The sequence below is a fragment of the Strongyloides ratti genome (genome assembly GCF_001040885.1).
Source record: "Strongyloides ratti genome assembly S_ratti_ED321, chromosome : 1".
NCBI classification, from domain to species: Eukaryota; Metazoa; Nematoda; class Chromadorea; order Rhabditida; family Strongyloididae; genus Strongyloides; species Strongyloides ratti.
In genome coordinates this window covers 9,428,478-9,442,535 of record NC_037307.1, presented here as the reverse complement: position 1 = coordinate 9,442,535, position 14,058 = coordinate 9,428,478, and the positions used below count along the sequence as shown (strand labels likewise).

Below are 14,058 nucleotides of genomic sequence, written 5' to 3'. Positions count from 1 at the left end.
ATAAAAATTTTTATCAATAGAAAAATTATTTTTTTTTGTGGATTTAATATTTGTTTAATGAAAAAGAAATTAGAAAAGTTTTTCTATTGTTGTTTGATATTTTAATCTAATTTTTTTTTAACGATTGTGAATAAACTTACATATTTGTTTATTGAAGGAATTATACAGTGATAAAGTAAAAAAAAAAAATTAATGTTTTTGATTAATAAAATTTTTTAAAAAAAGGAAAATATTTTTAAAATAATTTTAAAAGGAAAACAGAAATATATTACATTGCATTAAATTATTAAATATGTTGTTTTTAAACCTGTCTGAAAGATAAAAAGAAATAAATTTTACTACTATAAATATATTAAAAACTTTTATTTAACAATAATAATTTTTTCTAAAAAAAATTTTTATTTTATTTTAAATTTCGTATCTATCAAAAAGTTTAGTAATCTTAACTTTCTTTTTTAAAATGGAAATAGAATTTATTTCAAATGTTTAAAAGATAGATTTTGACAATACTGTAATTTTTAATATTTTTGATAAAAAAAATATAGATTACTCAACTTAAAAAACTTTACAAGCAAATTAAATATTATGGTAAAAAGTTACTATTTATTTAATATATAATTATTATTTGAAAATAATTGTGCAAAATAAATATTCAAAAAATTGTTTGGCTAAAAAAGTAATAAATTGTAATATTGATTCAAAAGGGGAAACTTACTTTTTAAATAAAGATAATTAAATGAAAAATAAATTAAAAATAGTATAAGTTTTTATAAAATAATTAGTCAATTGCCAACATGATATTTTTAAATATCAAGAAGATTCTTTCATTACATATACTTATAAATAGAAAAATTTCTTAAAGTATAATATATATGATTCTCACAAAAAATTTTGTCAACTTAATAAGTTTTATAATCTAATTATTTCTTTTTTTAGAATTTTCTACTTCTAATATATTGGATATCATAATATTGACTTCACTAATCATTAATATGAATTGACATAGTAACTTAAGAATAAATAACAAATATTAAAATAGAAAATTAACTTATATTAAAAATGAATTTTTATTAAAAATAATAAACTTTTAGTTTAACATATTAAAAATAATAATTTCTACATTTTTATACAGATATTATCATTACATTTATGAGTATTATAATCAAAATGTATAACAGCATTTATTGCCTTTTGAACATTATCATAAATTGGTATTCCTCTTTTAACTATACCTGCTTTATTAAAAGATTTCGAAGCTGAATCTTAAAAAAAAATATTTAATTATTATTAAATAATGTTTAAAAAAACTTACAACTTAATGAAGTAATAATTAATTGAATTTTTAACATCTCTGCATGAGTTATAATCTAAAAAAAATTTTTTTAAATATATAAATTTTATTTAATATTTTTTACCTCATTAATAACTTTAATACCAGCTAAATCTATTTGAGATATTCTTGAAAAATCAAGAATCAAAACAATATCCGAGATTAATGATGTCATATCTCCTGGAACACTTGAATTTCTTATTCTAACTCTTTCTTTCAATTCATCCATTGAATTAAAACATGAATCTCTAAACATATCACCATTGGTAAAAACTAATGGACCCTCAAATCTATGAACAGCAAAAAGTGGAGAATATTCATTTTCACCATTCCAATTACTTATTTCATCTACTTTATCACCTAAACTTTTACTTTTATTTCTTGATAATGGTATAATAAAACTTGAAGCAACTGGAAAAAGTAATGACCATTTTGGTTTTTGAGTTCTTAATACTATAGTAAATAAGGCAAAAATTATAGATATAACTAAACCATAAACTATATCCGTAAATACAGTTGTTAAAAATGAAACAATCCATATCATTCCATCATATTGACTACTCATCCAAACACTTTTTATTGTTAAAAGATTTTTAAACATTGAACGTAAAGCAAAAGCAATTATTGATGATAAGATACACTATAATAATAATAATAAAAAATTTTTAAAAATAAAAATTATAAATTTACCATTGGAAGGTGATAAAGAAAAGGTCCAATAGCAAGAATAACAAATAAAAGAAAAGCAGCAGAAAAAAGATTTGTTAATTGAGTTTTACCTCCAGAAGAAACAAGAACCATTGTTCTCCCAATTGCTAATGCACTTGGATAGACAGGAAAAAATGAAGAAATTGTTGAGGTAAAACTAATTGCATACAACTCCTGTCCACTATTTAATTCTTTTTCATAATTCATATTTGTGGCTAACATTTTAGTCATAGATAAATGAACTGTCATAATGACAATACTTATCATAATTCCATTAATAATAATATCAGGTATAATTTTAAAATTTGGTAATTCAGCTTTTGGTAGGGTATTTGAAACCTCCCCAACAATACCAACATTAAAATTATGATTAAATTTAAAAAAATATGATATAAATATAAAAATTGCCATTATTATCATTTCAAATGGTATAACTAATTTTGGACTTATTTTTCTTTTAATATATGGTGTTATAAAAATATCACCTATCCATAAAAAAACAATTGTAAAGATACTTGAAAGTAATGTTATAAAATTAATATTTGGTATTTTTTTAGTTAAAGCAATTAATTTAAAAATAATATTACCAAAACCAGATATTCTAGGAATATTAACTCCAAAAATATCATCAATTTGTGATAAAAGAACATGAACAGCAGCACCTGTAGTAAAACCTTTTATCAATGAATCAGGCATGTATGTTGTTAATACTTTTAATCTAAGTATTGCTGATATAAAAAGTATAATACCAATAGTAAATGTTAATGATGTTGTTATTTGTATTGGAGTTACATCTTTTTTCCATTCTTCATTATTATTATAAATAAATGTTTTATTATATTCTTTAAAATCACCAATATGATATTTTTCTTGTATCATTTCATTAGTTACACCAGTCATTAAAGCAATAAATGAAACACTACCAATACTTGCATGTTTTGATGTACCAAAAAATAAATATAAAAATGGTCCTAAAAAACTGACATATAATCCATAGACAGCAGATACTCCAGAAAGTTTAGCATATGCTATACCTTGTGGAACATGTATTATTCCAGTAGTAAAACCTGATACAATATCAGAAATAAAATTTTCTTTAAAATTATATTTTGGTAACCAATTTATTATAGGTAAAAATGAGATACTTTTTAAAAATATTTTTAAAATTACTGATCTTTTTTTATTTTCATTATATTTGCTATTTTTAAGATCATATTTACATAACTATTAAAAAAAAATATATATATATATAAATAAAAATTAATTAAAAAGACATACATAAATATCAGGTTGATTTTTATTACCACTACTAAAAACTTCTTCTTTAGGAAAATTTTTTTGCCAAAATTCTTTCTCCATTATTTCTTAAAAATAATAATATATAAAAATTGACTAAAGAGTAATAATAATATAATTTTAAAACAAAAAAAAAAAAAGTTTAAATATAAAAAGAGAATAATCAAACAAACTACTAACTAACTATATAATAATGCATTCTTTTAAGCTTCTTATGAAAATACTTTTAATAAGCTTAAAGAAAAGAGTCTTTAACCTCCATGTATATTTTTATTAAATAATTTTAATTTCCTTTTTTTTTTATAACTCTTAACTATAACTATTTAAATGCCGACAATAATTTTAGATAAAATTTAAAAATAAAACTTTCTTAAAGTAAGTTGTTTTGTACAAAAAATCTTATCACAACTTTTTTTGGAAATTGTTTTATATAAGATTTATATATTATATAAAATTGTTATTGAAAATACTTAATAATCCATCTTCTTTTTATTGTGATTTATTTCCTTAAACGTTTTTTTTTATCATATTGTGAAATTTAATTTTTATTATGTTAGATAATTATCATTTTATTTTTTTACTTTTATATATTTTGTATTGTTAACAATTTCCTACTTTTAATTATAATTTATTATACCAAAACATGATTTTTGAAACAATTTTTTTTTATATTATAAACATTTTATTATAATATATCACTTGAAATGAAGTAAAGTATTTATTACAAAAAAAAAAAATAAATTATCATAAAATATAATTAATATTATATTATATAATAAAATATATTTAAATGTTTTTTTTTTTGAAAATAGTTATACTTAAATAATATAATTTTATCAAAGAAAAAAAAAACATAAAATATAATGAAAATGTTTCTCATTTATCATGAAACATTAATTTTTATTCCACCATATTATATAAGTATAATATAACAATAGTGGTAAAGTAAAAATGAAATAAGAATCTACATATATTTATAAAATATATCAACATATTCTTTACTTTTTAATATGAATAGATAATAAATTTATTTATTTTTATTATTTAACATTTTTAAAGAATGTGAAAAATATATTCATATAAAAACAAAAATTAATATCAATGCCATCCTTCTTTTTGTTCTTTACATCAATTCATTTGGATAAAAGAATTATTATCATTATAGTCAAGAAAATGCTTTACATCATTCAATCCCTCTTATCAATATATATCTTATTATTGTTGATTTGATCACAATATGTGTATTTGTATAGACATTATAGCAAAAATATTATATAACATATCTTTTAAAACAATTGCCACTCTTATTTATTAAAATTTGTGTGTAACATTAGTAGAAAACTTATAATAATAGCTTTATATAACTGTTTCTTTTATTCTTCCAACAAATTATTATCACTAGTCATCTTACGTTTTTCATTTTTATTATATTAATATTTAACATATATAAATTTTATAATATTAAATGGTATGATAAATATGGAAAAATAAATTTTTCTTCTTATTTTTTTTATTTTTATATTTTAACAAAAATTCAAATAAAGAACAAAAAATAAATATTTTGTACAGAAATAATATAACTTTTCCTTTTAACATTTTTTAGGAAACTTCTAATCAAAATATATCATTTCAAATTGTAATATTTTTAAACATCTTTTAAAATTATATGTGATACTTTTCTTATTTTTTTTTTATTCTTAAAAAAATAATGGTGGAGACTTCAAATAGAATATGTTGCTGTAATCTAAGGGTAATATTTTAATTCTATATCTTAAAAAAAAAAATTATCATTTATTTCTAGACAGCTGGGTATATTGTAGCATTTGTTGAGGTAATTTTATGTATACTTGCTATCTATGGAATGATAAAAAATTTTCAAATTTTTGGTGCTACTTATTTGGTATGGTTTATTGTTGGAATAATTTCTATAATTATTATACTTATTGCAATTGGTATATTAATTTATGGAATTAAAAAAGATAAAGCAAGATATGTTTTACCTCATTTATCAGCACAAGTCTTTTTAATTGCTTTCCTCTTGATTGTAGCTTTGATTGTTGCTTTACTTCTTATTTTTGGAAGATATCAAGGTATTAGAAGTTTACTTGGACGTGGTGATTATGTTATGTCAGATGAATGTATGTTTTATATTATTTTATTAATTATATAATAAAATTATATATATTTTTTTAGCAACAAAATGGGTTGGAATACTTTTAGTTATTGTTTACTTTTTCTTAGCAATTCTTGAAATATTTTTCTTATGGATAATTTGGAAGTTATATAAATATTTAAATGAATATCATAAACTTTATAACAAAGATCCATTTGCAACTCCTGGATATGGTGGACAAAATTGGAGGACAGCACCACTAAATATTAATAATTACCATGGGAATCCTCATGCTGGAGATATTTATCCTTACACTACATAAAGAAAAACAAACCACAATTTAATCAAAAGGACAAAAAAATGAGATGACATCTTTTATCTACTATCTTATCAATGATACACATAGGCATACATATACACGTACACATTAAATTGCCTAATTATCTCTATCTCTCTTAAAAAGCTTTCTTTTTCTTATCTATTAATCAACGAATTTTTTTATCTCGATAATATATTTTTACTAAATATGATATAAAACTATATATATATACATATATAATCATTAATGTTACTCTATAAATGATTAGAACATAATGACCTGTCCATTTAACTTACTTTATAATATTTTTATAATTGAAATGAAATAGTTTATATTTTTATAATATAAAAAATAAAATATATTATTTCATCTCGCTTAAAAATAAAAAATTTTAATCTTTTATATAAGTGATTTTTTTTTTATAATAAATATTATATATATGTATAAGTGATAATGATAGTGATGAAATTGTTTTTGTTGTGTATAAAATACACTTCTCTCTCTCTCTTCATTTATTGTTCTTTTCTACAACTTTTTTTTTTTTTTATTTTTTAATGTTCTAATATTGTATGATATATAATGTTCTATAAAATGATTTTTTTTTTAAAATACTATTTCGTTATTTTGAAATATATATATACATATATAAGTATATGAACAAAACCATTTTTCTCCTATCATTATATATATTTACAAAATGAATATTAGTTATTTGACATTTGTATAATATAGATTTATATATTTAAATGATGATAAAAGACAGAAAAATGTAAAAGATATATATATTATATCATTATTTTAATAAAAAAAAAAAGTACATTTTCAAGCTTTATGACATAACATTTTTATACATATATTTATAAATCGATTTTTTATATACTTTGTATTATTTACTTGTTTTTTTTTTTAATATTAATATATATCTAATATTTTATTCATGATATATTTATATTTTATAGTTTAATATTATCATTAAAAGTACAAATTTTTCTTTTATTTTGATATTATATACATATACATTTTTTGGTATCATACTAATTTGTACTTTATATCATTATAGCTTTTATTTATACTTTGATTATTGTAAAAATGACACCTAAAATATGTATTATTGGTGGGACAGGACTTGAAAATATGGATATTATGAAAAATAAGACACTTCTTAAATTTAATACACCTTATGGTGAACCATCATGTTTATTTGTTCAGGGTGAAGTTAATGGTGTAACAGTTGTCTTACTTTCAAGACATGGAGATAAACATCAATTTTCACCTTCTGATATTAATTATCGTGCTAATATTTGGGGAATTAAAGAATTAAAATGTGATATTATTGTTGCTTCATGTGCCAGTGGATCATTAAGAGAATTCATTGCCCCTGGACATATGGTTGTTGTAGATGATTTTATTGATAAAACAACAAAACGTCAACAAACATTTTATGATGGAAAAGAAAACCATTCAGCTGGTGTATGTCATATACCAATGCATCCACCATTCAATGAAAAATTAAGAGAACTTTTAATTGATTGTTGTAAAGAATTAAATTTACCTTGCTATGATAAAGGAACAATTGTTTGTATTGAAGGACCAAGATTTAGTTCAAGAGCAGAAAGTAATATGTATCGTATGTTGGGTGGTGATATTATTAATATGACTGTTGTTCCTGAAGTTGTCTTAGCAAAAGAATTAGGAATTCCATATGCTGTATTAGGATTAGTAACTGATTATGATTGTTGGAAAGAAAATCATGAACATGTTTCTGTTGAAATGGTAACTGAACAAATGAAGACAAATTCTGTTAATAGTTTAAAAATATTTATTAAATTATTAGATAAACTTCGGGATGTTGACTTTACTGAAGAATGTGAAAAACTTCAAATAACAGCTAGAAATTCTGTAATGTAAAAAAGCGAAACAATAGAATATATAAAATATGTTTGAAAGAAACCAAACAAATAAATTATTTTTTTTTCTATAAAATATCAATACAAAAGCCTTTACTACATATAACTATTTAACTTCACTTGAAAAAAACTTTTTTTTTTCTAACTTCTGGTACAAAAGCACTTTTAACTACAATTACTGTTATATATAATAATTTTTTTAAAAAACATTTTTGTCAAATTGATAAAAAGGATACATTTGCATTATTTTTTTGAAAGTATAATGCATTTGTAAATAAAAAAAAAGTTATAGAAATAGTGGAATTTATTTTTTGAAGTATTAAAAAGAATTATAATTAATATTATAATCTTATGTTTAAGGTAAAAAAATATAAAAAATGTCAATGTAAATAGATGAAAAATTGGCATTATGAATAAAAATATTTTAGTCTCCTTATTTAACATAAATATTTTCTCAATTTTTCTTAGAATTGTACTAAAAAAAAATAAATAAATGTTGATTTTCTCACTTTTTTTATATCAACATTAAATGTAAGACTATCTATATTTAACAAAATATATAAGCATCATGTAGGCATTTTTTTGCTTGTTTGTAGCATTATTATAAATGCACTTATTATATACATAAATATCAAAAAAAAAAAAATTAAATATTAATAAAAAAAAAAAAATTTTTTTAGTTATAGGCAATAAAAGTACATTAACAAAATATTGCAATTAATTGATTAAAAGAAACATTAAATGTAAAAAATTAGTAGCTTTAAAAAATCTCATTAACAAATATTTGAAACTAAACAAATGTTTTTTTTAAATGAAAGTACATTTTTTTTCATAATTGGCAAACATATTAATATTTTTATTATACTAGCTTTTTCTACAAAATTATATTCTCAAAAAATGGAAAAATGGTTATTAACATATTTAATTGCAACTTTTTTTTGTCTTATTTTTGGAGGCAAAGATCCTAAGAATGTTGTAAAAACTAAGTATGGTGTTGTTAAAGGAATTTCATATGTAATTTTTTTTATCTTTTTAATCATAATTATAATAATTTTAAGAACTATTTTGATAATGTTGTTAATGAATACCTTGGAATTCCATTTGCTCAACCTCCCGTTGGTAAATTGAGATTTAAACCACCAAAATCATTAAAAAAACCGGCATGGAAAGGAACATTTATGGCAAATAAATTAGCAAATTCATGTGCAGCTGAAGTTATAGCAACAGGTTTTGAAGGTTATGATTTTTGGAATCCAACAAATAAAGTTTCTGAAGATTGTCTACAATTAAATATGTGGGTTCCAAAAGAAAAAACAGGTGCCGTTATTGTTTATATATACGGTGGAGCATTTTATTCAGGATCAGCTTCTTTAGATGTTTATAATGGTTCTGTTTTAGCAGCCAAGACTAAAACAATAGTTGTTAATCTCAATTATCGTCTTGGAGTTTTAGGTTTTGGTTATTTAGAAGGATCAAAAGATATTCCTGGAAATATGGGACTTTTAGATCAACAAATGGGTTTAAAATGGGTATACGAAAATATTGAAAATTTTGGTGGTGATAGAAAAAAAATAACTATATGGGGTGAAAGTGCTGGTTCTGTTTCTGTTAATGCACATTTGTATGCTCCAGATAGCGCAAAATATTTTCAACGTGTTTTATCTAATTCAGGTATTGTTGATAATGTTTGGGGAAAATATTCAAATAAGTATGTTTCTTATGCAACAAGAGAAGTAGCAAAAAAATTAAAATGCAAAAGTGGTAATAAAAATATTGTAAACTGTTTAATTAAAGCTAAGGTTAATGATATTATAAAAGCTGGTTCTGAAGTTCAAGCATCTAGTCAAACAATTTTCCATTTCGTTTTTTCTCCTATTGAAAAAGACTCTTTGTTTTTCAAAGGAAATGTAACACAAAAGATAGATAAACATCAAATGAAAAAAGATGTTGATCTTTTCATTGGAAAAACATCTAATGAATTTACATATTTTTTGCCATCATACTTTTCAGATGAAAAAACTTTTGGTTGTGGTTATGATATTAAATATAAAGCATCATCACAAAAAAATTCTTGTGATATGAAAAAAATTCATTATAATAAAGTAATAGATATTGTATCTTCACAATTAAAACTACCACCAAATATTACTAAAAAATTAAGCAAAATGTATAGAAAATGTGGAAGAAAATATAGAGATAGTGCTGCTAGATTTTTAGGTGAAGTATATTTTGATTGTGATATATTAAAATATATTATAAATATTTCTGGAATTATTAATGGGCGTATTTACTACTATGAATTCAAAGTAGTATCAAGTGCTAATCCTTGGCCAAAATGGATGGGTGCTATGCATGGATATGAACTTGAATATGAATTTGGTATGCCATTTAGAAAACCAGAAGTATATGAAAAAAGAAAAATAAAAAAAGAAAAGAAATTTTCTGAGCATTTTATGAAGTTAATTTCAAACTTTGCTAAATCAGGTATTCCATCTACAAAATGGAAAGAATTTACTTCAAATAAGCAAGTTGGAGCTTTGCTTGTTCATCAATTAAGTTATAGAAGTATCAGACATAAGAAAAAACTTTTAACAAAAACGTGTAAAATTTTATCACCTTACATACCAAGACGTATAATTTAAATTATTTGCCACTAAATATATAATTGTAAAATTTTTTTTGAAAATATCACAAGCAAATATATTTTTTAAAATTAAAAATAAAATGTTTAAGGCTAAAAATTATAGGTAGACTCAAAAGTTTTAAAACATTTTATTATTTCCCACTTTTTTTGTAAAAATATTTTTTAATTTATGATTTTTAATAAATAATTATTTATTCATGGGAAATATAAATTTTTACATGTATGAATAAACTTTTGTATTTAATTTTAAAATTTATAGTAAATTATTTTATTAAAATAAATTGATTTAACAATATGTTAGTTTGTTTAAAAAAAAACAAAAAAAATTTTTAACAACTAATTGATATACAAATCAAATTGTTTATGATCTTCAAATTAAAAAAATCATTAAATGACAATTTTATTTTAGTCAATTAACATAATTTAAAAATATTTTAAATCTATGAATATTAGTTATAGTAGTTTTAAATTTATTCCGATCATAAATTATATTTTATTCTTTACAATATAAATTTTTCAAAAAAAAATATTTTTTTTACGTCATTATAATGTTTTTTTTAAAGTATATTTTTGTATTAATTATATGAAATTATTTATGTATTAAATATTTTAATTCTTTGATATTTTTTTACATTTTCAATAACTAATAAAACATTGTATATAAAATTTTAATGGTTATATTAATAATATATCATTCTTAATATCATAAAATTTATTTCTTATAATAATAAAAAATAATTTAAAAAAAGTTTTTTTAAGAAGTTATGTAAATTTTTAATGTAAAAAAATTCTTTTATATTTCAAAAAAATTTCTTAAAATTATTGAAAATGAAAATCACACTTATTGTATGTCGTCTTTTTATTACTATTGCCATTGTTTTTAACGGTATTTTTGGTGGTTTCATGGATGAAGCAACAAATGTTTGTGATTTTACAAGTTGTGTTGAGAAATGTAGCAAAGAATTAAAGAAACCAGGTACAAGTCCATTAACACAAGCATATTGTGTTAAAATAAAAAAGAAAAGTGATACATTTTTCAGAAATATATTTACAGCTTATAATCAAAGATGTGTATGTACAGTACATCCTCCACCAGAATTTGTTGATGAATAAAAAAAGAATACTAAGATAAATAATTTAAAATTAATCGTTTATTTTTTTAATTATTTTCAAATTTTAAATAAATTATCAACGTTTAAATTGATTATAATAAATTTATTTATAATGCTTTTATCATTTTTAATGAAACTAAAAGTTGATTTAGTATATATTTTTTTAAAAGATTGTTGTTAGAAAATGTTTTATTTTTGAAACTGATCAAAATGATTATCAAAACATTGTATATCAAATTATAATTTTTAAATTCATAATAAATGAAAACTTTAATTTTATTTTATGCATATTTTAATAATAATATACTTTGGTTTATATAAAAGTCTGGCGTTACAAATCTTCTTGTGATATTTTTAAAAAATGAAAAAATTTTACACTGCTCTTATTTTTTCAATTCTTATTCTTTGTATTTTTTGTGATCTTGCTATGACAATTATCCGTCGTGTAGGCTGTGATAAAACTAAATGTGAAAAAAAATGTATAGCAGAAAGCAGAATTGGTTATTGTCATACTCTTAAAAAAAGTTTTGATTTAATTCATATTATAAGTGAATGTCGATGCAAAGACCTTCATGAATCTGATATTATAGTTTTTTAACAACAAATACTGAATTATATGAAAAGAATTTTTCCATAAAAAAAAGTTATTTATGATAAAAGTTTACAATTAAAGATTTAACAATTTTTTCTTTTATTTATCTTTTTCAACGTTTTTATATTTAAAAAATAAAATTTATTTTATATATAATATGATAATATCAAAAATAAAAAAAAAACATATATATTTAATATAAATTCTTTATCTCTTAAATGTTTTATATTAAAACTTAAAATAACTTATGTTAAATTTTGTACAATCTAAAAAAAATTTTTATGTTATAAAAAAAAACTTTTTTTAGAATTTAAAAGTAATATTATATTCATTGGATAGCCCTTGAAAAGAGATGAATTTTGAATATAATCAAGGATATATAGAAATTAAAACTTCAGAAGTTATGAGCCTTCAAAGTTGGAGGCGAAAGCGGGGAATATTTTTTGCAAAAAATCGCCTTTCACGAATAAAACAAGATTTCTAAAACTAATTTTACGATTCTAAATCAATTTTTTGCGAGAAATTCATTGAAAGTAATCCCAACTTCATAGGACCACTCTAACCTGAGATATGATAAGAAAAAAAAGTTTTGATAAAGTTTCAAGAACGTACTCATAGCTCAAGTTACACAGCTCGTAGAAGTATGAAATTTGTTGCGCTAGGCTTCTTTCAACTTTTTAGATGTAGTCTACGTTGAAAAGTTTTCTTAATTTTTAAAAGTTTTCAAGATATAGTACTTGGTATTTTTTCGCGCTTAATCTTTTGTCATCATTTTTTATATCTCAAAAGTGATTGGTGATATAAAAAAATTTTGAAGGTAGACCCTATATGAAAACTAATATAAAGACAATTTCAGAAAACCGCTTGTTTCTAACTTCATTTTGAAAGAAGATATAACAAAAGGCAGAAATTTTTTCTAAATATTCATTGTTCATGACTTTTCAGCATTTCAGCTAAAAATTGCCATATGAAAATAAGCTTAGTGCAAACGATTTCTCTTTAAAAGTTATTCTAATATGAATAATTTTTGTAAAAATAACTTCAATATTTCGCGAGTTTCAAAAATTGTCCAAGAAGCTCCAGCTTGACTTGTCATCAAAACTTAAAAAAACAACTTTTTTTAGAATTTTGGCATAATATTATATTCATTCGATAGCCCTTGAGGAGAGATGAATTTTGAATATAATCAAGGATATGTAAAAATTAAAACTTCAAAAATTATGAGCCTTCAAAGTTGGAGGCGAAAGTGGGGAATATTTTTTGCAAAAAATCGCCTTTCATGATCTATTTAAGCATTTTTAAATTAAAGTATATATTCTAGATCAGAATTTTACGGGGAATTCATTTAAACTAGTCTCATCTTCATAGGACGTCTCAAACTTTAGATATGATGAAAAACGTTACTTCAAAAACGTTTTCAAGAACGTACTCATAACTTGAGTTAAACAGCTCGTAGAAGTATGAAATTTGTTGCGCTGGGCTTCTTTCAACTTTTTAGATGTAGTCCACGTTGAAAAGTTTTCTTGATTTTCAATATTTTCCAAGATATAGTACTTGGCATTTTTTCGCGCTTAATCTTTTGTCATCATTTTTTATATCTCAAAAATGGTTAGTGATATAAAAAAGTGTTGAAGGTAGACCCCATATGAAAACTAAAACGTAGACGATTTCAGAAATTCGCTTGTTTCTAGCTTCATTTTCAGAAGACTTATAACCAAAGGCGGAAATTTTTTCTAAATATTCATTGTTCATGACTTTTCAGCATTTCAGCTAAAAATTGCCATATGAAAATAAGCTTAGTGTCAAACGATTTCTCTTTAAAAGTTATTCTAATATGAATAATTTTTGTAAAAATAACTTCAATATTTCGCTAGTTTCAAAAATTGTCCAAGAAGCTCCAACTTGACATGTCATCAGAACTTAAAAAAAAAACTTTTTTTAGAATTTTGGCATAATATTATATTCATTCGATAGCCCTTGAGGAGAGATGAATTTTGAATATAATCAAGGATATGTAAAAATTAAAACTCCAAAAGT

General features: G+C 21.3%; 6 protein-coding genes across 6 annotated transcripts; 5 read left to right on the top strand and 1 right to left on the bottom strand.

Annotated features, from left to right (window-relative positions):
* Positions 1-1,116: 1,116 nt before the first annotated feature.
* Positions 1,117-3,397, bottom strand: SRAE_1000292100 (FI18412p1; the record flags this gene model as incomplete). The annotated part of the gene is made up of 5 exons (XM_024650054.1): positions 1,117-1,262; positions 1,313-1,367; positions 1,416-1,970; positions 2,021-3,262; positions 3,317-3,397. 5 exons carry the CDS (start codon positions 3,395-3,397, stop codon positions 1,117-1,119), a joined length of 2,079 nt encoding a protein of 692 aa, XP_024503869.1.
* Positions 3,398-5,042: 1,645 nt separating this feature from the next.
* On the top strand, positions 5,043-5,769 carry SRAE_1000292000 (Hypothetical protein; the record flags this gene model as incomplete). The annotated part of the gene is made up of 3 exons (XM_024650053.1): positions 5,043-5,084; positions 5,136-5,472; positions 5,528-5,769. The coding sequence occupies 3 exons, from the start codon at positions 5,043-5,045 to the stop codon at positions 5,767-5,769; spliced, it is 621 nt and encodes a 206-aa protein (XP_024503868.1).
* Positions 5,770-6,855: 1,086 nt separating this feature from the next.
* SRAE_1000291900 (S-methyl-5'-thioadenosine phosphorylase) lies at positions 6,856-7,674 on the top strand (the record flags this gene model as incomplete). The annotated part of the gene is made up of 1 exon (XM_024650051.1): positions 6,856-7,674. The coding sequence occupies one exon, from the start codon at positions 6,856-6,858 to the stop codon at positions 7,672-7,674; it is 819 nt and encodes a 272-aa protein (XP_024503867.1).
* Positions 7,675-8,570: 896 nt separating this feature from the next.
* Positions 8,571-10,315, top strand: SRAE_1000291800 (Acetylcholinesterase; the record flags this gene model as incomplete). Its single annotated transcript, XM_024650050.1, has 2 exons — positions 8,571-8,687; positions 8,732-10,315. The coding sequence occupies 2 exons, from the start codon at positions 8,571-8,573 to the stop codon at positions 10,313-10,315; spliced, it is 1,701 nt and encodes a 566-aa protein (XP_024503866.1).
* Positions 10,316-11,145: 830 nt separating this feature from the next.
* On the top strand, positions 11,146-11,430 carry SRAE_1000291700 (Hypothetical protein; the record flags this gene model as incomplete). The annotated part of the gene is made up of 1 exon (XM_024650049.1): positions 11,146-11,430. The coding sequence occupies one exon, from the start codon at positions 11,146-11,148 to the stop codon at positions 11,428-11,430; it is 285 nt and encodes a 94-aa protein (XP_024503865.1).
* A 360-nt stretch (positions 11,431-11,790) lies between these two features.
* Positions 11,791-12,027, top strand: SRAE_1000291600 (Hypothetical protein; the record flags this gene model as incomplete). Its single annotated transcript, XM_024650048.1, has 1 exon — positions 11,791-12,027. The coding sequence occupies one exon, from the start codon at positions 11,791-11,793 to the stop codon at positions 12,025-12,027; it is 237 nt and encodes a 78-aa protein (XP_024503864.1).
* Positions 12,028-14,058: the final 2,031 nt, after the last annotated feature.